At 47.6% G+C, this 26,779-nt stretch overlaps 1 protein-coding gene across 2 annotated transcripts; it reads left to right on the forward strand.

Moving 5' to 3' along the window:
• The first annotated feature begins 2,991 nt into the window (after positions 1–2,991).
• Positions 2,992–26,141, forward strand: Alox5ap (arachidonate 5-lipoxygenase activating protein). 2 transcript variants are annotated; one of them, NM_009663.2, is made up of 5 exons: positions 2,992–3,170; positions 10,369–10,468; positions 17,164–17,234; positions 23,332–23,413; positions 25,560–26,141. In NM_009663.2, the coding sequence occupies exons 1-5, from the start codon at positions 3,101–3,103 to the stop codon at positions 25,720–25,722; spliced, it is 486 nt and encodes a 161-aa protein (NP_033793.1). In that variant the 5' UTR covers positions 2,992–3,100; the 3' UTR covers positions 25,723–26,141. The 2 variants fall into 2 exon arrangements, with proteins under 2 accessions (NP_033793.1, NP_001295391.1); NM_001308462.1 differs by lacking the exon at positions 17,164–17,234.
• Positions 26,142–26,779: the final 638 nt, after the last annotated feature.

The raw sequence follows: 26,779 nt of genomic DNA on the forward strand, positions 1-26,779 counted from the left end.
TCACTAATTTAGTTGAGATCCAATCTATTGAGGTCCAGGGAATCTGACGCCCTCTGCTGGCCTCTTCAGGAACTGTACACAAGCAGTGCCAGGACGTCTGTCCCTGGAGATGAACAGCTGGTTCTCTGGCTTTGGGACTCAGTCTTGGCCTTGGACCATTGGTGTCCCCAACGTCAGGCCACTGGGCTGTGACTGCAGCACACCACCAGCTTTCCTGGGTCTTCGGTTGGCATATGGCAGATCGTGGGGTTCTTTGACCTCTGTGCAAATTGATTCCCACATTTAATCTTTTCTTACCGAGCCGTATACCGCTGGCTCATGTGCATCCAAGCCCTGCACAGCACCTCTGCGAACACACCTCAGGATTAACTGAGGACACTCAAGCTGGCTTCTGCCACTGTAGATGTGGGCCAATGGTCTCTTCTCCACCCAGGCCTGTCCCACCCCGACGATGTGGCTCCCTGCTGCCGACAATGACAGTGGCCTGTGCTGTGTCCTTTTTCATGAGAGCACTTCTTGAATATCTGGGACAGGGGACAAAAGTTGTATCTCTGCACAGATTCTGAAGGCTTGCTATTTACACAGAAAGCTGTCCTGTTGAGTGGCAAGACGTCGCTTATCACATACATAACTCATACAGGAGTACTGGATTTACATCCTTCCTCCTCCCCCTCCCCATAATTCCTCCTGTGTAGCCCCTTCTCAAGTTCATAGCCTCCTTCTCTGTAATTATTACTGTTATGTGCATTCACACTTATACACACATACATATAAATACATAAATATAACCTGGTGAGTTCATTTAATGTTGTATATATATGTGTGTATATGTGTGTGATATATGCTATATATGTACAATATATATGTATATATAATATATGTGTATATATGTGTGTATGTATATATGTGTGTGATATGTGTGATATATATGCTATATATGTGTGATATATATGTTTATATGATATATGTATATGTGTGCATATATGTGTGTGTGTATATATACATGTGTATATATATATATATACATATATATATCTGTCTATCTATCTATCTATCTATCTATCTATCTATCTATCTATCTGCTACATGTTGGGGGCTCATCCGTCCCACTCTCCATTGCCTGTCTTCACCTAGGGGTGGGGTCTAGTGAGATTCCCCCAGACATGTTGGCATGTCAATGGGGGTCATTGTTCAGTTCTTCTTTAGATGACCACACATGGGAGCAGCTTCCATGCCATAGAGGATACAATCTCCCCATTCTTCCTGTCACAGTGGGGACTACTCTCTTCTCATCAGGCTGGAGATAAATTCAGGGAAGCCAGCTGAGGTGTTTGAGAGTCCTCTCTGGGTAGTCTCTTGGGGGTTATCTGGTTAATGCTGTTATGACTCTTTTTTTTTTTCTCTAATTTTTTTCCTTTTTAAAAATGATTTATTTTATGTGCATCAGTGTCTTGCCTGCACATTTGTTTGTCAGATCCTCTGGAACTAGAATTACAGACACTTATGAGCTGTCATTCCGGTGCTGGGACTTAAACCCAGGGCCTCTGAAAGAACAGTCAGTGCTCTTAACTGCTGAGCCACCTCTCCAGCCTCCCTGTTTCTGACTTTTGATGTATTCTTTGGTTTAGTTTTAATCTTTAGCTGAAGTTTAACATTTATTTTATTGACTTTTTTTGTGCGTGCACGTGCGTGTATGCACATGTATGTGTCTGTGGAGGGCAGAGGCAAACCTTGGTTCTAGTTCCTCAAGTGCCATCCACTTTATCTCTTGAAGCAGGGTCTTTCCCTGCCTGGGACTCTCCATTAAGCTAGGGTGGCTGGCCAGTGAGCCTGAGGATGCTCCTGCCCCTCTTCCTGTAATATTGGGGTTACACACATTCTACCACACGTGGCTTCTTAGGTGATGTGGGGACTGAACTCAGGTCCTCAAGCTTGCATGGAAAACACTTTCCAATGAAGCTGTCTCCCAAGTCCCATAGTTTTATTTTATTGCAGGAAAGGAGCCACTGGTTGTCTTATCATTCATTCACTCCTTCTTTCCTTCACCCATCCATCCACTCACCTATCCATCCACTCACCCATCCATCCACTCATCCATCCATCCATTCACCCATCCATCTAATCACCCATCCATCCATTCATCCATCCATCCATTCATCCATTCACCCATTCACCCATCTATCCATTCACCCATCCATCCATTCACCCCAGCCTATGTGGCTGCTATTCTGCACTGTACAATGTGTCAAATGACATTTATTTACCAGGAGGAATTCAAAGAACCAAGGGCATACTCAGGACGCACGTCTTTTTGGTGCTGTATTCATTTTATTTCCTTTTCTTTTTCTTCTTTTTTTAAATCTCATTTTCCCTTTTCTTTATTTTTGCCAGTGTAAGAAGTGGTAGTGGCTCCGGGCTCCTCGTGCTGTGCAGGGTCCAGATTTCATGCTTATGCTCCTAGCGAGGCTGCCCATAGTAAGCAACATCAAAGAATACGCTGCACTTCCCTCTCCCTCTGACTCTGTGACTCCTGGAAGGTAACTCAAAACCACAGGTCCTGCAACTTTGTTGAATAACAATTAGAAGAGGAAGAATGAAAACTAAAGGCAGAAGAAGGAGGAGGAGCAAGGGTAGGAATGGGAGGAGCAAGAGGTGGAGGAGTAAGGGAAGGAAGGAGAGAAAGAGAAGAAAGGGGAAGGGAGATGAAAGAAGAAGGGGAGGGAAAAGGAGCAAGAGGAGAAGTAGGAGCAAAGTGAGGAGGTAGAGCAAGAGGAGGAGGGAAGGGGCAATAGGAGGAGGAGCAGGTGGAGGAGGGAGAGGAGCAAAAAAGGAGGGGGAGCAAGGGGAGAGGGTAGTGCAAGAGGAAGAGGGAAGGAGCAAGGGGAAAGGGAGGAGCAGGAAGAGGGGAGGAGCAGGAACAAAAGGAGGGGGAGGAAGAAGAGGGGGACAAGGGGAGGAGCAGGAGCACTGAGTGGCTGTGCTGGGGACCTTTGGAAACTGATGGTAAAAGGCAGAGCACAGCCTGGCACTTCCCCTTTCTGCGCAGGAAGGCTGAGGTGCTAGCACCAGCCTGGTTGTCTCTGGCGGGCCTGAAGCAAGCATGGATCAAGAGGCTGTGGGCAACGTTGTGCTCCTGGCCCTTGTCACCCTCATCAGCGTGGTCCAGAATGGTAAGGGCCCTTCCTCAGGGAGAGCAGGGGTGCTGGAAGCCAGGCACACACCATTCTGTGTGCACTATGCACACGTCTGTATTTATTGCTGTGTACGTGAGTGTGCAGGGGTGGGTCCTGTTCTGTGTGAGTTTGGGGTTTCCTTCTCTCACTTGAAGGATGATGTCAGGTGTGTTTGCAGAGGATGGAGAGCAACCTGAAGGGCTGGTGAGAAACTTGGCCCAAGTGTCTTGGTGGAGCAAGGGCATGAAGGGTGGAAGAGGAGGGCCAGCCTGGAGAGAGTGTGGGGGTCTGTGCTCCCTTGGACACCCGCCTGAATGAGCCAATTTGCAGCAGGACCCAGGTCGTCTGTCGTCTGTGTCAGGCAAGGGGTAGTCTTGCGAGCTATAAAGGAGAAAGTCTTTATCATCTTTTTACTTCTGTACTTAAATAAGTTCTTTTGAAGAAACATCAAAGAACAATGCGTAAGGCTATTTTTAGTTTTGTTTTGTTTTGTGGTCCTGGGGATAGAACTCAGGGCCCTGCATACCTTCTGTATATTCTCTACTACACATCTATGCCCCAGCCTTTTGGTGTACAGCTTTACACACACACACACACACACACACACACACACACACACACACACACACACACGTCTGTCTGTCTGTCTGTCTGTCTGTCTGTCTGTCTGTCTGTCAGTCAGTCAGTCATGTTCTATCCATCTATCTATCTCAACCTTCCTAGCCCTTTGACACAGTATCTCAGGTTGTGGTGACGCCCAAGCATAAATTATTTTTGTTGCTACTCCATAACTGTCATTTTGCTGCTGTTAAAGATTGTAATATAAATAAATACCTGTGCTTTCTAATGATCTGAGGTGAATTCTGTGAAAGGGTCATTTGACCCCCAAAGGGTTCATGATCCTCACGACTCACATCTATCTATTTACCTATCATCTATTTATATATAAGTCCTATCTATTATCTGTCTGTCTGTCTATGTATTTATCTATTATCTATCATCTGTCTGTCTGGGGAAATGTTCCTATTTCTTAGTATTGCCATTAAACACACACACACACACACACACACACACACACACACACTCTCACGCATGCACGCACGCACACACACACGCACGTCTGTTTTTCTATCTATCTATCTATCTATCTATCTATCTATCTATCTATCTATCTATCTATCATCTATCTATAGTTTAAGATAAATAATTAAGAGTTAAAGAACTAAGCAGGACACAGATCTGTGTAGGGCTGTCACCTTAAAGTTCTGCCTGGAATGTTTCAGGCTGACTTTTTTTTGGGTAAGGACACCAGTGGCTTTGTGTTTTCCAATTTATTAAGAAAAATTGGGGAGTCATTACTCAGGGCAGCATCCATGGCTTCCTGGTAATTTCTCACGACTCTGTACTGTTACACTTGGGATTTGGATACGCAGCCACCTTGGGATGCTATGGTGATCTTGACTGTGGAGATGCTAGGATTTCTTTGACTGGGCACAGAGCAAGGCTTCCCCTTTGGCCTCCCAAATCAGAGAGACCAGGTTTGGCACACCATAAGCATGTTTTTCTCTATGCAGCAACAGTGTGGAGTGCTCAGACCCAACCCTTTTCATGCTACATCACACTTAATCAGCTTGCAAGCCCGAGAGGGAACAAGTGGCTTCCTTAAGTCACCAGTTCCTCAAGCCACCGCTGTCTCTCTCATGCAGGGCTCTCTTGGCTCTGTGAACTGATGGTGGGATGCTAAGCAAGGCTGTCCTCCAGGAACGGTAGCAGTGGAAACCCCTAGTCTGGGCAGGGCAGGGATAGTGCTTGCTCAGCCCTGGTAGGAGCTCCCCTCTCTCCTGCTCCTCTGTACCCCGCACTGTATCTGACTGGCATCGGTGCACAGTGGGCCATGCCCTCGCCCCTGCCAGTGCAGTTGGAACCGGCTTTAACAGGAAGTTCAAATTCACTTTCACCATTGTCCTCTCATTTCAGAAACAGATCAGGGGGAAGTGGCAAGGCTCCTGGTTAGACTGGAGATCCTTTCGTGTTAGGCACTCAAATGACCAGGTTGTGTGAGCAAAGGTCCCCTCCCTTCCTCAGCACCCCCAAGAGTTGGGTAGAACAAAATGGAGCCAGAGTATCACGGGTTCAGGGATGGCACAGAGCCCTCCCACCTGTGATCAGGACAAGAGCCGCTGCTGCCCTGCAGGAAGGCTTCGCACAGTGGCTTTGGATCAGCGATGCTCTCCTGTCAGGGAGGAGCCCGAGCTCCCAGTGAGACCCGAGGCCATGCTCGAGGTCCTTCTGTAACTGTTGAAGATTCCTATCTTTGCTATCAAGTATTGAACACTCTTTGTGTCCCAGACAAGGAGGTGCAGTGGTGGCTTTACACTCTTGGGGACCCTGAGTTTTCTGAGGATGGGCAGGGCCCAGCCCGCCTGATGTGACTTCCCCCTCTGCCCTCAAATACTCTAGTCATCACGATGACTGAATGTATTACCCTCTTCCAGTCTGAGGCAGCAGGATGCAGATCTGGGAGGGCCGAGAAACCAAGAAACCCAGTCCTGAGTCATCACAGACCAGTTGCTTTCCCCACACAGCTGTCAAGAAGCTAAGGCTTTCTCCTGCCAAGGGACCAACAGCTTTGTCCTGAGGCAAACCTGGAAAAACCATGCACATTGTCTCTAACGTAACTGTCCTGGCTAGTTTTGTGTCAACCTGACACAAGCTCGAGTCATCAGAGTGGGGGAACCTCAATGGAGAAAATGCCTCCATAAGATCTGGTTGTAGGACATTTTTTAAATTAGTGATTGATGGGGGAAGGCCCCACCCACTGTGGGTGGGGCCACCCTGGGCTAGTGGTCCTGGGTTCTAGAAGAAAGCAGGCTGAGCAAGCCATAGGGAACAAGCCAGTAAGCAGCATCCCTCTATAGCCTCTGCATCAGCTCCTGCCTCCAGGTTCATGCCCTGTTTGAGCTCCAGTCCTGACTTCCTTTGATGATGAGCAGTGATATGGAAGTGTAAGCCCAATTAACCCTTTCCTTTCCTAACGTGTCTTTTGGCCACGGTGTTTCATCACAGCAATAGATACCCTGACTGCGGTCCCGCTATTGATTTTTCGGTTTTATTAAGGTGCAAGAAAGATGCCTATAAAACCATCCCACCATTTGCTTTTAGTAAATCTCGCGGTGAAGTTTGTGAACATATTGCAAAACAAGCTTTGTGTTAGACAGTTCTGCTCTTGACCATAGACTGCAGGAAGTATCTGAGCACCTTTAAGGAGGTTCAGGCTAAGCTGCAGCATTGAGCCGGTTATTGTATTAAGTGTATTTTTTTTTTACTCAAAATTTTCTGGTTTAGGGTTGATTTATTGGGAAAGCAACTCCACCCAAGGGGCATCTGTCTATGGGAAGAATGACTTTCACAGGTAACTGGAGGAAGATGGATGAAGCAGAGCTGTCCTGGATATGGAGACAGCAGGGAAAGGCCACTCAAGGGATGAGAGAAACTGGGATGAGTTAGCATCCTTCCCCATTCTCCACCTCACAGCTGCCTCCTCCCTTACAGGGGCTCTTTCTGAAATGAGGACCACAAAGCAGTCGTTCTCAACCTGTGGGTCTCGACCCCCCAGAGGGGGTCACCGAGAAAACACAGGTATTTACATTACAGTTCATAACAGTAGCGATACTACAGGTATAAAGTAACAACAAACATAACTTTATGGCTGGGAGGGTCACCACAACAAAAGGAGCTGCATTAAGGGGGTGCAGCATTCGGAAGGCTGAGAACCACTGCCATAGACAGATAGCTTCTGAAAACCCCACCAGCTCCTGCTGTGTTAAAACAGCCTCATAAAAACTATTTGTTTACTTCTCCGGCTCCCATTTCCTTAGTGATGAATTGAAATACCATGTTTTTTTTTTCTATGTGACCTTGAGAAACTTATGGATCTCTCTGACCTCCCCCCACCCCATGCAGTAGGTGATGACTCCCCTGACCACCCCCCCCATGTAGTAGGTGATGACTCCCCTGACCCCCTCCATGCAGTAGGTGATGACTCCCCGAGGCTTTCTAGATGAAGGTCCAGGGGTTGTCAGGATCCCCTTTGTGGTGAATTCTGAGGAACTGTTTTGACAACCACCTGTGGTATTTGTCTTTCATTTGCTTGCCGGTTCCAGTTTAATATTAACAGCTAGCCATAGAGAGGAGGACACATGGTCCTTGCCCGCGTGGCTTCCGGAGTTGCCTCGAGGTCTATAAGGAGTTAGGGAGACTGTCGAGGCATAAAGCAGGTAAAAGAGGGAGAGGCTGCAGCCATAGATGGACTGAGGAAGACATGCTCACGTTTGGAATTGTGGGTTGGAAGGATTTGCAGGTATCTTTAGGTGACCCCGAGAACGGGAGACCTTGAAAGTTAAAGGGGTCGGGACAGCAGAGAACAAACAGACTTGAGGACTTGAGGATGGTGGGTGGGAGGGTTGGACCTGCACAGCAGGGAGAGGGTTTGTCCCTGGGGCGAAAAGAAAGGCTTTGCTTTTTTGACCACGAAGGGGCAGATGAGGCTGACAGAGAGGTGTAGCTCAGTCCCGCGCTCACAGATAACTAGCCTTTGAGTTCCATGACACCAGCCTGCCCTCTGTGTTTGGAGGCAAGAGAGGACATTTTGAGTCCTGAGAAAGGAGATGCCTAGAGTTTCTATTATGTTTTCTCTTAGTGGAGACATTTAGAGCAGACAGGTATGTCCTTAAATGATAGCAAGAGGACAAATGGACGGACTTAAATGATAGCAAGAGGAGGGGCTCAGCTAGGCTGGAATTCAGCAGCTCTGAGCCTGAGCTCCTCCCCATCTCCTTGCCTTCAGAGCAGAAGGACCCCCCTCTTGAGAGAGTTCATGAGGAGTCAGTGAGGGGGGCCCCTGCAGTGTGGCAAGCTCTCTTCTGCACAAGCAGCCCTTTGGACGTGCTCAAAATGTGCATATTTCTACAAAAGAGTATTGGTGTGTGTGTGTGTGTGTGAGAGAGAGAGAGAGAAAGAGAGAGAGAGAGTCAGACACACACACAGAGATAGAGACAGAGACACAGACAGAGACAGACAGAGAAAGACAGAGACATACATACAGAGAAAGAGGGAGGGAGAGATTCAGAGTCAGAGAGACACACACACACAGAGAAAAAGACAGAGACAGAGGGACAGAGAGAGAGGAACAGAGAGACAGACAGACAAAGACAGAGGCAGATAGAAAGAGAGAAAGATAAAGAAAGACAGAGATGCACATACAGAGAGAGAGAGAGAGAGAGAGAGAGAGAGAGAGAGAGAGAGAGAGAGAGGTTGTAGTCTGGTCAGTAGAGGACTCCCCTAACCTGTGCAAAGCCCTTCTGCACTGTCCCTTGTATTGACAAACCCTCTGGATTCTCTCTCCTACACTACTACAGCCATGGCTTCTGTCAGCTCTTGGGTTCTACCCATGCTGGGTCTGCCTTCTCTAAGCACCAGATGCACCAGAGACAGTTATTCTACATAAGCCCATAAGTGGCTCTATTTGTTCACGTCACATAGCTCCCACCAGGACCCAGCAGTTTCTCTAAACCAAATGGGCATTTCCAGATACTTGGCTTCTCTGGGTCTCGGCTCATGAGCCTCACTCAGGGCATCCAGTGCTCTGCATGTTGGTGATCTCTCTCTCTCTCTCTCTCTCTCTCTCTCTCTCTCTCTCTCTCTCTCTCTCTCTCTCTCTCTCTCTCCCCTTCTCCCCCCTCTCTCCCCCCTCTCCCTCCCCATCCCTCTCCCACTCCCCTCCCCGCCTCTGAGTCTCACTAATCTCAGGCTGGCCCCAGACTCACTGTATAGCTGAGGATGACCCTGAACGCTCTGAATGTTCCTGCTTTTACCTTCCGATGTATCTGCAGGTGTCTGCCATCACGTTTCATTTTATACAATGCCGGGGATCAAACCCAGGTCTCTGCATGGGTCAGGGGAGTTTCATGTGCTGGGCAAGTGCTTTTCCTCTGGGCCACACCCCAGCTCCCTCCATCTCCTTTGTCCGTAGCTCAATGCACGGCTGCATGCGTTCTGTTCCGTTCACCTGCTGTCTGTCTCCTGTTCTGCTATTATCTTAGTCTATTTTGTTTTCAGATGCAAGCTAACCACCTGGTTTATGGTAATAGACAACAGATACGTTATTGAAATAATCATTCACTGGGGCTGCAGAGATGATTCGGTTGTTAAGCTGCTCTTGCAGAGGACAGGAGTTCAATTCCCAGCACTCACAGAGTGGCTCACACTCAACCATCTATACCACCAGATCAGGGAAATCTGATGCCCTCCTCTGGCATCCATGGGTACTGCACATGTATGGTGCATATACTTCCAAGCAGGAAAAACACCCACATACATTTTTAAAAATTAGATTAATCTATATAATTGGAACATTATCCCTTAAAAACAATCATCCACCAACCACCTCCACCCCTTTAGCGACACTTGTTGTTCTGCCCAGTCCTAAGTCCTGTCTCAGTCTATCTTCTGTCTGGAGCTGGACCTGCTGAGTCACAGACACATGATCCTTGCTTCTGGCCTTTGTATATGCTTCTCTGCTGGAGCACAGCCGATTCCCCGCACACCCCCTGCTCCCTACAGCCACTTGGCAAATTCCTACCTAGTCTTCAGATTTCATCTTAGTTATCATTTTCTCGGGACACCCTGTGACAAGACCAATAAATTGAACTACTGTCTTTGACCCTTCCAAGCCCTGCATATTTAATCAATCTCCTTGACGTAGAACATTCTGTAGAGCCATGTCTACTTTTTTTTGTTATCTATATTTCTTCCCTACCCCCCTTCCGAGACAGGGTTTCTCTGTGTAGCCCTGACTGTCCTGGAACTCACTCCGTAGACCAGGCTGTCCTCAAACTCACAGAGATCCGCCTGCCTCTGCCTCCAGAGTGCTGGGATTAAAGGCGTGTGCCACCACTGTGGTTGTCAATATCTTTCAACTGTGAGTTTCTTAAGGCAAATTGGTGACACTCCCGCGCCACCAAATGCATCAGTGAGGGGGCCTGAAACATTCTTGGTGAGTGACGTTTCTGGTAGGGAGGATGTGGAAGACTGGACAGCAAATCCAGGAAGCATTACAATGTTTTAGCAAAACAGTTAAAGAATGATCTCTCTCTCTCTCTCTCTCTCTCTCTCTCTCTCTCTCTCTCTCTCTCAGCGTTCTTTGCCCACAAGGTGGAGCATGAAAGCAAGGCGCATAATGGGAGAAGCTTCCAGAGGACCGGGACTCTTGCCTTTGAGCGGGTCTACACTGCCAAGTGAGTTTAAACTCCGGTGCTGCTAAAATAATGGTGGGGACATGGGCATGGCGGAATGAGACTATCCCCCATGCAATATCTGCCTCTGCCAACCTGCAGAGTGTTCAGGAGGCAGGCTGCTGGATGCCCTTCCTCATCTTGGTGCTCCCTAGTCTTAGAGGAAGGAAGTGTGATGGGGGAGGGGAGGTGTGGTCTCTATGATCCAGTAACGCCCTGGCAGCCTTTAGTGCCTGCACTGACCAGTTTCCTGTGGGTGTTGAAGCCCTTCAACTCAAGCCAGATGTTCACACAGCAGCTCAAGAAGTGTCTTCCACACACCACCCTGGGCTTGTCCAGTGGTGGTCTGGATGACGTCACTGAGTTTCATAACAGGGGGGCCCCTTGAGCAATCAAACCGAGGACAGAAAGGCGGAGGCTCTGAGCAAGTCCCCTGCCCTCTTGCCTTGACTTTTGAATAGAAGAGCTGTTGGGAGACACATGAGTGGCTCTGGAAAGAGGTTTGTGGAGTTCTACTTGGCTTGCAAACCTGAAGTGACATGAATCAAACATGATTGTCCTTTAAGTCATCTTGGGGTCAGCTAGGCATACCTGCCGTTAGTCAGAAGGACAGGCTCCCCGCTTTGATAGAGGGCTACCTTGAGAGTGGGTGTCAGTTCCAACCTCAGGAGTGAATTTGATTCTTCCTAAGGTACTTTCAAGGGGGGAAATCATGGCCACCGACAATTGGACCAAACTCAGAGAGTTTCTCTAGGAAACTCAGAAAGCCCTTGAGGCCCCTTCCAGATGTGTGAGCAGCCAGTGGGGCTCCCACTCAGCTACCCTTTGCTCCCTGTGGACTGAAGGGATTGAGGGATGAGGATGAGACAGAGCTCTCAGGCGAGCATGACTTCTCATAGAGACTCTCTCTGTGAGGTGTAGGGCATGTGTACATCCCAGGTAGGGTCTTCTCCATTGAGGTTCCCCAGCTGGGGCTCCTTTTGTCCTTAAGCTTATAAATTGATGCACGCCTCATCTGGAACACTCACAACCATCCTAGGAACCTCTTCAGATCATCCCTGGATGTTCACTTTCCATCCCACCTGCCCACTCTTCCTTAGCAGATACTCCTACCAGCTTAAGGGCATCCTTTGCTGCAGGGTCCACAGGGAGATTTCTTTGTTACCATCTAGAGCTTGGCTTCCCTAATTGTCAATGTCAATCTAAGGCATTCAAAGACTTTAAGAGGCATTATAAATCCATCCGAAGAAGAAGAAGAAGAAGAGGGAGATGACTATGTAGGTTGTCACCAATGTATTTGCATCATCCTTCTGTGGAGATAACACAAAAGGGTCCCTGGGAAATGTCATGAGCGGGAGATATGAAGATATCTCTGATCAGGGTTGGGGACAAAATTGCTCAAAGAAAACCACCACAGACTCCAGCAGCGGGGGGTGAGTAGTGTCCCTCTGTGCAGATGATTACTTTCTCACAGTGACCCTGAGATTTTATGGACTCCACCCCTCCACCCGCCTGTGTGTTGTCCCCACTCCCCACCCCCTGCCCACATGCACATTCTTAGAAGCTGAGTTTCCACCATACTGGCAATGGGCAGTGAATGAAGCAACCCTGGGTGATCTTTCCTTTCCTTTCCTTTCCTTTCCTTTCCTTTCCTTTCCTTTCCTTTCCTTTCCTTTCCTTTCCTTTCCTTTCCTTTCCTCTCCTTTCCTCTCCTCTCCTCTCCTCTCCTCTCCTCTCCTCTCCTCTCCTCTCCTCTCCTCTCCTCTCCTCTCCTCTCCTCTCCTCTCCTCTCCTCTCCTCTCCTCTCCTCTCCTCTCTCTCTCCCCCTTTCTTTCTTTCTTTCTTTCTTTCTTTCTTTCTTTCTTTCTTTCTTTCTTTCTTTCTTTCTTTCTTTCTTTCTTTCTTTCTTTCCACATAGTTTCTCTGTGTAGGCCAGGCTAACCTCAGATGTGTGGTCCTCTTGCCTGTGCCTTACTCAGCCCTGGGATTCCAGATGTGTATCACTTATGCCAGGTTGTCGCTATCTCACGTCTGTCACTTGCCCCCAGGAGAGAAAAAAACTTTGTTTCTACAAACCCAGGGTTCCTCTGGCTGCTGGCCTCCAAATTGCAGAAGTATCTAAGGCTGGTGGTTGAGCTGCATGGCCTGTGGGAGTGGTTTAGAAATTCTATGATGGTGTGGGGGTTCCAAGGGTAAGAAGATGTGCTAGGTTAGCGCTGAGTGATTGTTGTGTTTCGGGGAACTGACCATGAGGACTTTGTAACTGTCCTCAAACTCACAGAGATCTGCCTGCCTCTGCCTCCCCAGTGTTGGGATTAAAGGCGTGTGCCACCACTGCCTGGCTTGTAGCCCAGTTTTCAAAATCCACGAGTCTTCATCACTCAGCCTTGTGAGGTGAAGGAGAATAAGCAGATAGGGAAGTCGTGTGTGGAGAGGTTGGCGAAGGGAAGAGAGTTTTCGATCAGATAGGGATTGCTCAGACACTGCTGTGGTTCTGTTGAGGACCGCTTCCTCCTTCAGTCGACAAGCACTTGGCCACGCCCATGGAGGCTGCGCAAGAGGCTGGAGATCTGTGTAGCCGGATACTGGCTGTCTGCCTATGCCTGGAGAACACCAGGAAGGCGGTGATGATATTCTAACAGAAAGCCACAGCAACAGTCTTTCCTCCAGGGCCCTCTAGAAGAGTCAAGAAGAGGTGGAGGAACAACAACAACAAAAAGGATTATTTAAATAGTCAATTATTTTTATTTTATGTTCATGAATGCCTTGCCTGCATGCATGTCTGTGCACCATGTGTGTGCAGTGCCTATGCAGACCACAAGAGGGAGTCAGCTCACTGGATCTGAACTTATCAGAGGCTTGTAAGCCTCACGTAGGTGCTGGGACCTAAACCTAGGTCCTCTGCAAGAGCAGCCAGTGCTCTTAACCCCTAAGACATTTCCTTATCCCAAAAGCATGCATTTAATCCTACTATTTAAAACTTAAGATGTGAAGTTGTACCTGTTCTTACAGAATGACAGTACTGTACACAACTTACCCCACAAACATATCTGTCATAAGCTGTAAAACCCAGATTTTGGTAGGATCATGAATATTTTGAAATCTTGGCTATGAAAGTCAAGTGATATCTACTGATGAACATAAAAGCCCAAGGTGTGTTATTTTTAGCATGAGCTATGACCTTCACGGGATATAGCTAGCTTGAGAGGCCGGGCTTAACAGATGCCCTAGCCAACATCAGTGCAGTTCAGCAGGTCAGACACCCTTGACTAACAGCCTGTCTGACCACCTGTCTTGCTCTAGGCTGGACCTTGACTCTTTCAGTGCAGAGAATGTAGTTCAGTGCCTCTGGTCTTGGCACATAAGCTCAGCTAGTGAGCCTGTGTCAAAGTTTGGTTAGTTGACGGCAGGCTCTTCCTTGTGAGTATGGATAAGTGTAGGTGTGAGCTGAGACAGGTGTTCAGAGATGTGTAATTCCCTGAAGTGTGTTCCGAGATTCCAAGTTCATGGGTCATTAACCAATGTTACAGCAGGAAGGAAGTGCTTCCTGTGGTACCCGAGACGCTCCAACATGCTAAAGACCGTCTACCTCACCACGAGGGGGTGTCATAATTAACCACAGTGGCTCCCCCTTCCTCCTCACTTTTTTTGTCAGTACACAGTCTGAGAAACGTCACGCTAATGTCACAATACTCCAGCCCCTCTTGGTGTCCACTGGGAGCTCACTTTTCAAGCAGGGTGTAGTAATGAAAAGGGTATAGTAATTTTAAGTCTGCAAGGAGCCTATTGGCTGGTGTCGATAGTATGTCAACGGTGTCCTGGTATTTCGTTACCTTAACTTAATCCAAACAAACTAACAGAATTTTAAATTGTTCCTCTATTATATTTACAAAGGTTGGGGGGGGGGGAGGAAAGAGAAGGTAGCCTCGGTCTCTCTACAAAACAGGCAGATCCTGGCACTTCAGCTTGAATACAGCGTGGCGATTTACCGCAAGACCAGCTGAGCAGATCCTGGTTAGGCCTCGAAGCGAGAGTCGAGATGGGTTTGCCAGTTTTGTTTTGAAGAAGAATAGGAAAGATACAAATCTATTCAAACGGAAAAGAAATGTAATAGTAATATTTGGGGGGAAGTTTCATTCAGATATACCAGCTCTACACAGAACATGTTTCATTTGGAAGAAGGTGACAAAAATACAGGCAGGACAGTGGAGAGCCTACTCTAGTCACTGGGTGTTTCTCTCTAAGGTACAGACTCTTGGGCAGCTAGGGACCCCCTTCCTTTCATTACCTAGCCAAAATGACCACTTCAAGGGCTATAGAGATGACTCAAGCAATAAGTGCTTGCCGTGGGCTGAAGTTCAATCCTCAGCCATCACGTGAATGGACAAGCAAAGAAAAGAGAAGAAAGCCAGGGGTAGTGGTTAGAGCTTGTAGCCTCACACTGGGGAGGCTTAATGGACAAGCTCCACATTCAATGAGACCCTGTCTCAAAAAAAAATAAGGTGGGGGGTGATGGAGGAAGACACAGGACATCAACCTCTGTCCTCCACACATAGCTGCTCGCATGCACGTGTGCACACATGTGCACGTGGACACGCACCTCCCCCTCCCCCAAACCACAACTTCAAAACAAACAAAAGAACCAGGCTGAAGCAGGGAGACAGCCTTATCACTGGGAGCGTTTTGGACCCGTTTACTAGGTAAGGAACTGTAAACGGGCCACGTGTAAGGACCTCCTGCCCTTTGGAAGTCTGTGTCCGTTAGACCTATGGAACTTGTGTGGATCCAGACTGCCAGACCCCATAAGGCCAGCAGGGTTCTGCTTTGTGTACTGAAGTATTTTTAGCACTGCTTTCTGGGGGGATCAACATTTAACATATGCCAATATGCAATATACGAACTATATGGGGTTACTGTACCCATCCTCAAAAGAGCTGACTTCTTATTGGCTCTGAGACATGAGACCCTAGCAAGAAGCAGCCTGAACATTGCATTTTGGCTTTTAAATGTATAGCTCCAAACCCTGTTTACCAATGGCTCTAGGATTGCATCATGTACTGAACCACCTGGAATGCTTGCTGAGGCCTAGGTTGCTGTGGTCCTTGCCCAGTTTCTAACACCACACATTGAGGTAGCACAGGCATTTGAGCATCCAGTAAGCCCTCAGATGCCGTGGGTGTTGCTGGGATGGGGCCCACCTGGGAACCTCTGCTTTACACCACTGACTTAGCCTCAGAGAGGCACAGTTGCTGCCACACCCTTCGTTTAGTGAGTGAGGAAACTGAACCCACCCAGAGAAATAGCTTTGTTAAAGTCTTGCCAAGGACAAAGACGGAGCCAATCAGCCGTTCTTCACACAGTCTCATGTTGCTCCCCAAACACTTCTCATAGGTTTGTTCTGTTGCTTTTGCGTATTTACATATTTGTGAATTTGCATATCTACATATTTACATATTTGTTTCATTCAGTGGAAGGACTAGGCTGCACCCAAGGACACTTACTGTTTACACAGTGAAAGATCTCTCAGGGGTTTGGAGACTAGACTGGCAGGTGTGAATTCTGGCCTTCCTCAGTCCCCATCCCTAACCGGGGGTGGGGGGTGGGGGAATAGGGAGAACCCTAGAGAGTTATTCAGCTGCTGTAGGCCTTGGTGTCTCATCCGAATAGGATTGTAATTACAGTAGGCAGAATAACAGCCCCTACCTAACCTCTTCCTAGGAGACTGTAATTTCATTATGTGGAAAAATTCAGATTAGCTTTGAAAAAAATCTCATTTGAGTCAGTTCTCTCTCTCTCTCTCTCACTCTCACTCTGTGTGTGTGTGTGTGTGTGTGTGTGTGTGTGTGTGTGTGTGTGTGTGTGTATGTGAGTGTGTATCATGTGGATGTAGGTACCCAAAGATGCCAGAAGAGGGTGATATATTCCCTGGAGCTGGAGTTACAGTGGTCGTGAGCCAACAGAGATGAATACTAGGATCTAAGGCTGGGCTTCCTAGAAGAACATCGTGTGCTCTGAACTACTGAACCTTTTCTCCAGCCCCACAAATAAAATCTTTTAAACAAGAAGGAGAAAGGTTTGACGTTAGAAAGGCTCATTGGCCATCCTGGGCTTTGAGATCAGAACAGGGCAGCAGCCAAGGAATACTGGGATCCCGGAGTCTGGAGAATCAAGGGAATACCCCTTTACCCACTTGAGCTTCAGAGAGGATGCGGACCTGGCCACACCTGTATGGTAGCTCAGGGAGATTCATTTCAGACTCTGGCTTCTGGAATGGTAACTCAATGCATTTGTCCTGTCTTAAACCACTGAGTTGGTGGCTACATGTTACCGTAGCTAAAGCAAACCCAGAGTCATCTAGTTCAGTGGCAGGAATGTGGGATCTCTCCTGTAAGGGATGTCAGACAGCAGCATGGTGTCTGGGATACAGTGGCAGTATCCGCTGGGGAGCAGGGACGACCTTCTCCCATCTTCTTTTGTGAATGAACCTTGGTTTCTTTAACACTTTGGGGATCCATGTTTTCCACCCGCCCTGCCGCTGTCTACCGACACACTTTCCCTTAGTTGGGCATCTTCATCCTGCCGCTCCCATTCAGACGCGACCACACCTCGTGTCTGCATTGCTCTCCAGGTAATTTTCAAGCTACATTGTAGTCACATGCTTTCTGATTTTTTTTTTTCCTGCCTTGTTTGCCCCACAGCCAGAACTGCGTAGATGCGTACCCCACTTTCCTTGTGGTACTCTGGACTGCAGGACTACTTTGCAGCCAAGGTAACCTGAGACTCCCCTCCCTTTGTGAGTTCTCTTTGTATAATGTGCAGCTCTCCGGGGTTCAGAGGGCAGGTATTTTGTTGAATAGCCTTGACCGGACCCACAGCTCTTATCCAGGATGCCCTGGAGAGATGAGAGCCCTGGGGAGGTTGAGTTCCGGGCATGCTCGGTGAGGGCGCAGCGTGGTGTGGTAATGCATTGCTAATGCTTGCTCCCTGGTGGCTGGTTGAGAGCGCTGCTCTGACAAGGGTGGTTTAAGGCTAAATGTGACTCAGAATCCGTAAGCAGGGTTAGCTCAGATACAAGGGCATTGTAAATGAGAGCGCCCGAGGGATCTATTTTGGGACTGCTGCTGCTGGCTTTTCTGTTAATAAGCTCCAGCGTGGTGGCTCTTCTCCGGGCATGCATCTACCGAGCGCCGGCTGGGTTCCAGCCGAACATGGGTAAGCATACTGCCCACAGCCTTGACTTCAACGAATCTGAAGAACAGGTTGATTCCGAGTGATCCTCTGCAATGAACGGAAACCGGAATAATATGCTTTGAGCTCTGTTTGGAGACTGAGCACCGAAAGCCCTGGCTAAGACTGGCGTTTACCTGGTAGTGGCTCAGTGTGATTGAAACAGCTTCAGTGGCCCAGCAGGGTCCATACAGAGAGGCCAGAAGCGATCCCTTGACAAACATGGGGTTATTATAATTTTCCACACGGCTCTAGAGTGGATAATGAATTTCCCTGGGACCGGCAAGGACAATTTACCTTAGGGGAAAAAATTAGTTGTTCAGGGTTATTCAGTTGATGAGTGCCCTGGGCAGATCCAGAGTCTGGGTCTTTCAGTTCTAAATCCTGTAGTTTTTCTAAGCATTCTTTTACTGTACTAACTTAGATTGTAAATACGCTTTGCATTTACTGTATGCCAACTCTGTCCTGATTGTATGAGGATTAATAATATACCAACGGACCATTACAAAGTAGGTGGGTGGGGGCTGGAGAGGTGTCTCAGTGATTCAAGGGCATTTGCTGTTCTTGCAGAGGACCAGAGTGCAGTTCCCAGCACCTTTTCTAGGGAGCCTACAACTGCCTGTGACTCAAGCGCTAGGGGGATCTGACGGCCTCTTCTGACTTCCATGGGTACTGCATACCCCCCCCCCCCCAAGATACACAAAATTAAAAAGTAATAAAAAGGAATTCCTTACTGGCATACACCTTTAATCCCAGTGCTCTGGAGGCAAAGGCAAGCAGATCTCTGAGTTCAAGGCCAGCCTGGCCTACAGAGTGAGTTCCAGGACAGCCAGGGCTACATAGAGAAACCCTGGCTTGACCCCACACCCTCAAAAAAACCCTGTCTCAGAAAAATTTATTCCCTAAAAGAACCCCTTTAAAGATTAAAAGAAGATAATTAGGTAGATGCTTCCACGAGTGAGACTCAGTCCTATGGGCAGCAGAGACCACTGAAGAGACACCGCACAGCCTCCCTTGGCACCTGAAGGCTCTCAGTAGCTCATCATCCATTTTCCGTGTTCTACCCTGAGTGAGATTATAAAAATGGATGGGCTTGAAAAATCAAGTCAAAGAACCCGCATTCGAGGAGTTATGAGTCTTGTTGGGTCTGAATAAAACGAGATAAATCTGCTGCCGCCTCTCCAGCTACGTGAATACAAAGGACGTCTGAGTGTGTTTCAGAGCCCTGGAAATTTACATCTGTCAAAGCAAACATCCGTGTTGCCAGGGCTCAAACACGTCAGTCAACTATAGTTGATCGCTGCCATTTTTTAAATGAATACAGTAGATTATACAAATTGTTTGGGTGAAGGGAGCCCCAGAGACTATTCTACTTCAAAACTCTCACTCTGAAGACCATCCCAAGATCTGATGGACAAAGGGCCACCCAGTATTCCCAAGTGGTCTCCCATCCAAGTACTAACCAGGCCTGACCCTGCTTAGCTTCTGAGATCAGGCATGTTCAGGGTGGTATGGCTGTAGACTAATTTCATTGTTTTTAAAGCAATGGTTCTCAACTTCCCTAATGCTGACACCCTTTAACACAGTTCCTCAGTGTTGTGACCCCAACCATAAAGTTATTTCATTGCTACTTCATAACTGTCATTTCCCCACTGTTATGAATCATAATGTAAAGATCTGTGTCTTCTGATGGTCTTTGGCGACCTCTTCTAAAAGGGTCATTGGACCTCCAAAGGCTGGTGACCCACAGGTTGAGAACGGATGTTTTAGAGACTGGGTTTGCTCCTGCTTTGTGAGTCACACCGCCCTAATCTGAGGCTTAGGAGGACTCTGCTATTCCCTGCAGAAGGCAGGGGATACGAACCCTTTCCATACCTGTTGCCTGTTAGCTTATGTTAAATTCCCACTTAAAGAGAAATGGGCCAACAAGACTCAGAACAGAACTGTCCAGATGGGAAAACATTATGCAAAGCAAATCACTAATTGTGACATAATTAATTGTGACAATCTTGTGCTTTTAGGAATTAGGACAAGCCTCAGAGGTTTTTTTTTCCTCCTCCCCCTCCTCCTCCTCCTCCTTCACCTCCTCCTCCTTCTTCTCCTCCTCCTCCTCCTGTTCCTCCTCTTCCTTCCCCTCCTCCTCCTCCCCCTCCTCCTCCCTTATTTCTAGATTCTTTAAAACATGGTTAATTTTGTTCAAAATTCTGTGTCTGTGTTTGTATGTGGTTTGTGCACATGAACACAGTTGCCCCTGGAGGCCAGAAGAGGGCGTCAGATCCAGGTTGAGAGCAGTGGGCTCATGTGCTGGGAATCAAACCCTAGTCCTGTGGAAGGACAGCAAGAGCTCTTAACAACCGAGCCATCTCTCCAGCCCATCTTTCTTGGGCCTTGATATGTTTCCTAGGCTGACATTGAATTCACGATCTCTCCTCAGCCTCCCAAGTTCTGGGATTACAGGCGTGAGCCATCCAGCCACCACTCCTAGTGTTTTTGGGGGTGGGGGGTGGGAGACTTTTGTCAGCCTAGGTTTTCTTACTGTAAAGTAGGACCATTGACTACTTTAGTACTCATGTCTAAGCCCCTGTGCTGAGCAAGGGAGGTGGTGTGCCTAAAGCCCCTGACAGGGTCTCTTGGCACATAACAGTTGAGCTTTATTGAGAATGTCATGGTGGTAGTTTAAATATGCTTGGCCCAGAGAGTGGCACTATTTGAAGGTGTGGCCTTGTTGGAGGGAGTATGTCACTGTGCGTATGGTCTTTAAGACCCTTGTCTTAGCTGCCTGGAAGCTGCCTAGCAGCCTTCAGATGACGTTGTAGAACTCTCAGCTCCTCCTGCACCATGTCTGCACAGAGGCTGCCATGCTCCCACCTTGATGATACTGAACGAAACCTCTGTACCTGTAAGGCAGCTGCAATGAAATGTTTGTTGTTCTTTATAAGACTTGCTTTGGTCATGGTGTCTGCTCACAGCAGTAAAACCCTAACTAAGACAGTCAATGTTTCTGACCCCACCACAAAAAGTGTTACTTTCTTTCTTTTTCTTCTTTTGAGAAAAAGTTTATTTCAGCACACAATTCTAAGTTACACCCCATTACCAGCAGAGATGTCACAAGAGCCTGAGGGAGCTGGTCACACAGCATCTGAAATCAGGGACAGAGAGCAGTCGTGAATGCATGTGAGGGTTCAGTCGGCTTCCTCCACTTAGATCCAGCCAAGGTACCCCATCTAGGAAATGGTTCTGCCTAAAATTAAAATGGATTCTCCCACATCAAATAAATATCATCAAAATGACCTCCCAGAGGCTCACCTCCTAGGCAGTCTAAATTCTGAAAGGGAACAATACCTACCACAAGAGAGAAAACTTGTATTCTGTCAAGATGCAAAATGGAGAGATGGCTCAGTGGGTAAGAGCACTGGATGCTCTTTCAGAGGATCCAGGTTCAAGTCCCAGCATCCATATGGCAGTTTACAACCATCTGTAACATTAGTTCCCGGGGAATCTGGCTCCCTCTCCTGGCCCCTGTAGGTACTGCATGCATGTAGTGCACAGACAGACAAAACACTGGTACCATAAAATAAAAATAAATGTTAAATAAAAAGTGTTTCTTCCATATGGTTCAAGTTAACAATGGGCACTCCGTAAGTGTTATTGATGCTGCTGGTGGCAGTGATAATAAGGTTTTGAAATCAAATCAGAAAGATCTAGAAATCAGAGCCACCTTTGTGATACTTGTGGACTTCACTAAACATTTATTTGATAAGTATTATTGAAAGCCTATATGTTCCAGGCCTATGCCAAGTTCAGAGGTGACCTGGGAAAGACAGCTGCTCTCATGGACCTTTGTTCTTTGCTTAGATTTCTCCTGCAAGACAGAGACTGGAAAGCTGCCCCAGTCAGCAGGTGGCTTTGGAGCCAAAAGTGCCTGGCCTGTGTGACGTTCTCACTCATGGAAGCTACTTTGGTGTTTGCATAAGGCTGGAGGCTTTCAAAGTGGTTTTGCTCACATAGTTCTATTTTTACTCCAACACTCTTTCTTAAAAGATAGAAAGGCTATAACCAACCTCCTCACATAGTAGGAGAGTTGCAACCAGCCTTTGCCCACACAAAGTAGAAAGAGCTGTGCCCAGCCTTTATCTAAACATAATAGGAGAGCTCTGATCAGACTTTCTACACACATAGTAGGAGAGCTGTGACAGGCTTTTATCTTCACATAGTAGGAGAGTTGTGACCAACCTTTTCCCACACATAGTAGGAGACTAGCCTTTGACTATACATAGTAGGGGAGCTGTGGCCAGCCTTTAGTCACACATAGTAGGAGAACTGTGACAAGCCTTTATCTATACATAATAGGAGAGCTGTGACCAGCCTTTCTACACACATAGTAGGAGAGCTGTGACCAGCCTTTATCTACACAGAGTAGGAGAGCTATGACAGGCTTTTATCCTCACATAGTAGGAGAGTTGTGACCAACATTTGTCCATACATAGTAGGAGAGTTATGACAGACCTTTATTCTCACATAGTAGAACTATGACAGACTTTTATCCTCACATAGAGGGACAGTTGTGACCAGTCTTTGTTAACACATAGTAGGAGAGCTGTGCCAGGTCTTTATTCACACACATGACCAGTATATCACCCTACTCGTAGGATACTGGTGTTTTCAGCTCCCAAAGCTAAATTTAGGATTTTATGAGGGTGACTGGGGTGCTGTCAGCAGCTATTTATTTACCCAGAGATTGGAATGCAAAGAGAACTCCTTCCCTAGAGGCCGGAAAGTGTGCTTTGTGTACCAGAAACCCCAGGGACACAGAGTATCATCTCAAGAAAACCAGACTCAAAATTGGGGCTTTGGTTGAAGGCGTGAACATTCCCTGCGTTCCTTCCCAGCTGATGCCCCATGCAACTCCCCCAGGCTGCCAGAGTTCAACTTCCCATATCCAGAGATAAACACGTTGAAGGATGCCCTACTGCTGGTACCTAAGCCAGCACGTGTAGGATGCCACAGAGCTGCTGAGGCAATCTATTCTTTAGGCTCTGCTTCCTCCCAGTCTTGTGACTCGTTTTTGAACTGTATTCATGCTGCCTGTTTTTGCCAACATGACACAAACCTAGATGTATCTGGAAAGAGGGACTCCTAATTGAGAAAATGGCTCCATCAGACTGGCCTGCAGGCACACCTGTGGAGTAGTATATTTACTAATGACTGGTGTCAGAGTGCCCCTCCCACATGGCTGGTGACATCACTGGGCTGGTGGTCCTGGGCTGTGTAAGGAAGCGAGCTGAGCAAGCCATGAGGAGCAAGCCAGGAAGTACTGCTCCTCCGTGGCCTCTGTGTCAGCTCCTGACTCAAGGTTCCTGCTTTGAGTTCCTGCCCTGACTTCCTTTAATGTTGAAGTGTGATGTGGCAGTGTAAACCCAAAGAAAACCCTTTCTTTTCCAAGTTGCTTTTGGTTATAATGTTTTTCCCAGCAACAGAAACCCGAACGAAGGCAGTTTGCTAGCCTCCACTTACAGAACCCAAGGTCTCTGCTGGATTTTGTGGTCAGACACTAATGGCTTAACCACTGGTACTGTTGTGTGAACAACTGCTTGGGAGACCGCGAGACTGACGTGTGTGTTTTCGTTTCTCCACTTTAGTCCCTGCCGCCTTCGCCGGACTGATGTACCTGTTTGTGAGGCAAAAATACTTTGTCGGCTATCTGGGAGAGAGAACTCAGAGGTAGGTCCCAGGGTGCTATAGAACCTGATGTGACCTCTGCTTTCCCAGTAGGAGGGTGTGGAGCAACCCTCTGACTGCCACTGAAGGTTCGTCGGGACCTCCTTGGATGAAAGGAGGACAGACTAAGATTCCCACGTCCCAGAAATTTAAGGAGTCTGAGAATACAGCTGGAGAGTTGCCTGGTTTTCCTGTTAAATTTTTCCTTCGCACAGCCTTGATTCCTAGGGGTGTTTTAGCACACCGGGCTGTACACTGCTTGCACCTGCACGCCCAGCTGTTCTCCGTGGTGGAGTCTGGGGCGGCAATAACTTTTTAGGTAGGTCTGACTTCCCAGGCCGCTTGTGAATTAAGCATCTCATCGTCAAGAGAAATGAGAGCTAATGTTTGCATCTTACCATGGGTTCTTTTGGACCTCCAGGAGTGCTGAGGATACGAGATGTAGAAATCTCCAAGCCCCGGACAACAGACAATCCTTGCACTGTCTAGAGTTGAGCTGCACCCAGCCTTCCTCAGCACTTGCCTTCCTTTGGCTACGCCCCACACCCCCACCGTTGCCCCTAACTCCCGACTCCCTGATTCTATCCTTGCAGTTCACGTGTTGGGAAGAGTCAAAATTGTCTGGACAGCATAGTCACTGTGGCATGTGCACACACACATCACCAGACAGCATTACAGAATTTTAAGAGAAAGAGACCTAGTGACCTACACCCTCTGATTGTACCCCACTTCCTAAAAGCCCGTTCAGCTATGAACTGATGAGGCCGGTGCCCTCGTGATCCCAATTATTTGTTAATAGTGCCACCAACTGGACACCCTTCAACATATGGGACTTTAGTGACATTTTCTACCCAAGTTGTTAGCCAGCTAGCAAGAGTGGGGCTTCTCGGCTTCCATTGTCCGTGTGTCACACAGGGAGCTTGTTGAATGCAGCGGGCTTCATCCTGCTTTGAGAAGGACTGGGGGATTGGGCTTCTGCTAGGCTCCCACCACACGCTGATGCTCTTAGTCTGCGGATGACAGAGTAGCGAGGAGGTTGGTACCCAACAGCTGAGCAAATACTTGCTTGCTATGAGAGTTGAGAGCCTCTGGGGTTCCTTTCAACTAGTTAAAATTTCTGGTAAGGCAATGTGGGACTGCAGGACGCTGGCTTTGGTGCCCTCTGTGACAGTTTGAAACAGCCTGTGTCAGCTGGAGCTCACCTGTCCCGCTGGTTTTGCTCTAAGCTCCAAATCAGGGCTGATTGCCCCATGCCATTGCTGGTTCATTACTGAAATCTTATCTTGACAAACCGTTTCACTGGCTATTCCAGACATGTCAGCGCCACTCAGATGGGCCCAGGCCCAGCAGCCAAGGGTCTTGCAGAGGGACAGAGGACATGGGTAGCCTTGGCACGCCATTAGACAGTCACTTCTCATGAGGAATCTCCTCCTATCTCCAAATGATGATGCTCTGTGTAAAATATTTAGGATGGAAAGGGGAGGGGAGAGAAAGGAGGGGAGAGGAGGGAAGGGAAGGGGAGAGGAGGAGAGGGGACGGAAGGGGAGGGGAGGGGATGAGAAAGGGAGATTAAAACTTCTTTCACTCCTCTGGGATGTGTTTCCATCGCTGGGTACTTGTCTCTCATTAGGGCCAACCTGACTTCTTCCCAGGCAACCTCAGGAGGGAAAGGTTGAACCCTCGAGGGCGGAAGCACCTTCACCGGTGTATTTAAACCATCTCCTGAGCACAATGTTCATTACACCCCAGCCTCCAGTGAGAGCCTTAGAGGCGCTCCTGACAGGGAACACCCTGTAGAGGGCTTAATGAGTCCACGGTGCTCCCGAGCCTCAGTCCGACTCTCTGAGCGCAGTTAGGCCTTGCCAGCCTTCTGTCACCTGGAGTTAAGGACAAAAAGAGAACTCAGGGAAGCCAGAGCCACTGAGCCCAAAGGATGGCAGGCTGGAAGGCGGGCTCCTTCACCTGGCTTTGAAGCATGCGCAGTGCTTAATTACAGGAGGGTCGTGCCCATCCTTGCTATGAAGTAAGTGGGTAAATAGAGCGAGTAAACGCGGAATAATTTAACGCCCCGTGTCTGGAAGTGGCGGCGTCACTGGGTGAACTGGGTGTCGTTTGTGATGCATCTACGGCCCCCTCCCTTCTCTCGCAGCACCCCTGGCTACATCTTCGGCAAGCGGATCATCCTGTTCCTGTTCCTCATGTCCTTCGCCGGGATACTCAACCATTACCTCATCTTCTTCTTCGGAAGCGACTTTGAGAACTACATCAGAACGGTAAGCACGACGATCTCCCCGCTGCTTCTCATCCCCTGATTGCTGGAGACAGAGAAGGACGCTCACCAGATCAATAGAGACGCATCATAACGCAACGCCGCGAAGGCTTCTGCTCCTCTTCAAGCTGTAGATGCTGTCAATCTTGCTGCCCTCGGGGCTCTGTGGCATCCGTTAACTTTGCTTTTCCGGGAAGAAAAATGTCTTGTGCTAGCTCCACCCCTCGAATGCGGCGGTGGCCCAGGATTTATTGTCTACATCCAGCCTATACTTCTCCTGGCTTATCCTGCTTTCTGAAGATGTCTTGTAATCAGACACGTGTTTTCCTAAAATAAAGGGTATAGACAAAATTTAAGCCCATGGCTCAGATTGGGGTGATATTTCTGTATTAGCTATTAGTGTTTCTTCAACCTACATGATGATAATTAAAATCACAATTTCCATATATGGACGCTAACGTCTTCAAGAGTCTTTTATTGACTGAGTACCTTCCCCGTCCCATATTTGGATTAGGTTGGGATCTTAATTCACTAGGATCATGCCCAATATTACTGCATCATGCAGCTTACAATGTGCTCTAAGAGTTGAAGATAATGCCAGGCCACCAAACAAACATGACAAAATGGATTCACAGGTCACTTGCTGGCTATAGTCAATGAACAGATTTCTAATGCTGTCAGCTAGGTGTCTTTGGGACAAAGAGGGAATCTTGGAAGACATGGGTGTAGTCAAATGTCCAAGGCAGCTAACAGGAAAGGTGTTCTTTTGGGGCCATGCACAGTGAGCTCAGTTTGATTTTCCTTATATAACTTAATTTTGGGGGGATAGTATATTAGAGTTCTCTTGAAGGGGCAGCACTGATTTTATATGTATATATATATATATATATATACACACACACACACATATATATATATATAATGCACATGCACACACATCTATAAATTATATATATATATAATTTAGTACTAAATATATATCATATTTAAATTTATTATTTTATATACACATTTTATTTCAATATGTAAATATATAATATATTTATATGATATATAAATATATTTATTACTATATGTTATATATTTTCTATAACATGTAT

The sequence above is a fragment of the Mus musculus genome, chromosome 5, assembly GCF_000001635.26.
Source record: "Mus musculus strain C57BL/6J chromosome 5, GRCm38.p6 C57BL/6J".
Taxonomy (NCBI): domain Eukaryota; kingdom Metazoa; phylum Chordata; class Mammalia; order Rodentia; family Muridae; genus Mus; species Mus musculus.

Coding starts and splice junctions, on each gene's coding strand:
- Alox5ap (NM_009663.2), top strand. CDS start 3,101: ATGGATCAAGAGGCTGTGGGCAACGTTGTGCTCCTGGCCCTTGTCACC. Junction 3,171..10,368: donor CATCAGCGTGGTCCAGAATG/GTAAGGGCCCTT, acceptor TCTCTCTCTCAG/CGTTCTTTGCCCACAAGGTG. Junction 23,414..25,559: donor CTGGGAGAGAGAACTCAGAG/GTAGGTCCCAGG, acceptor CTTCTCTCGCAG/CACCCCTGGCTACATCTTCG.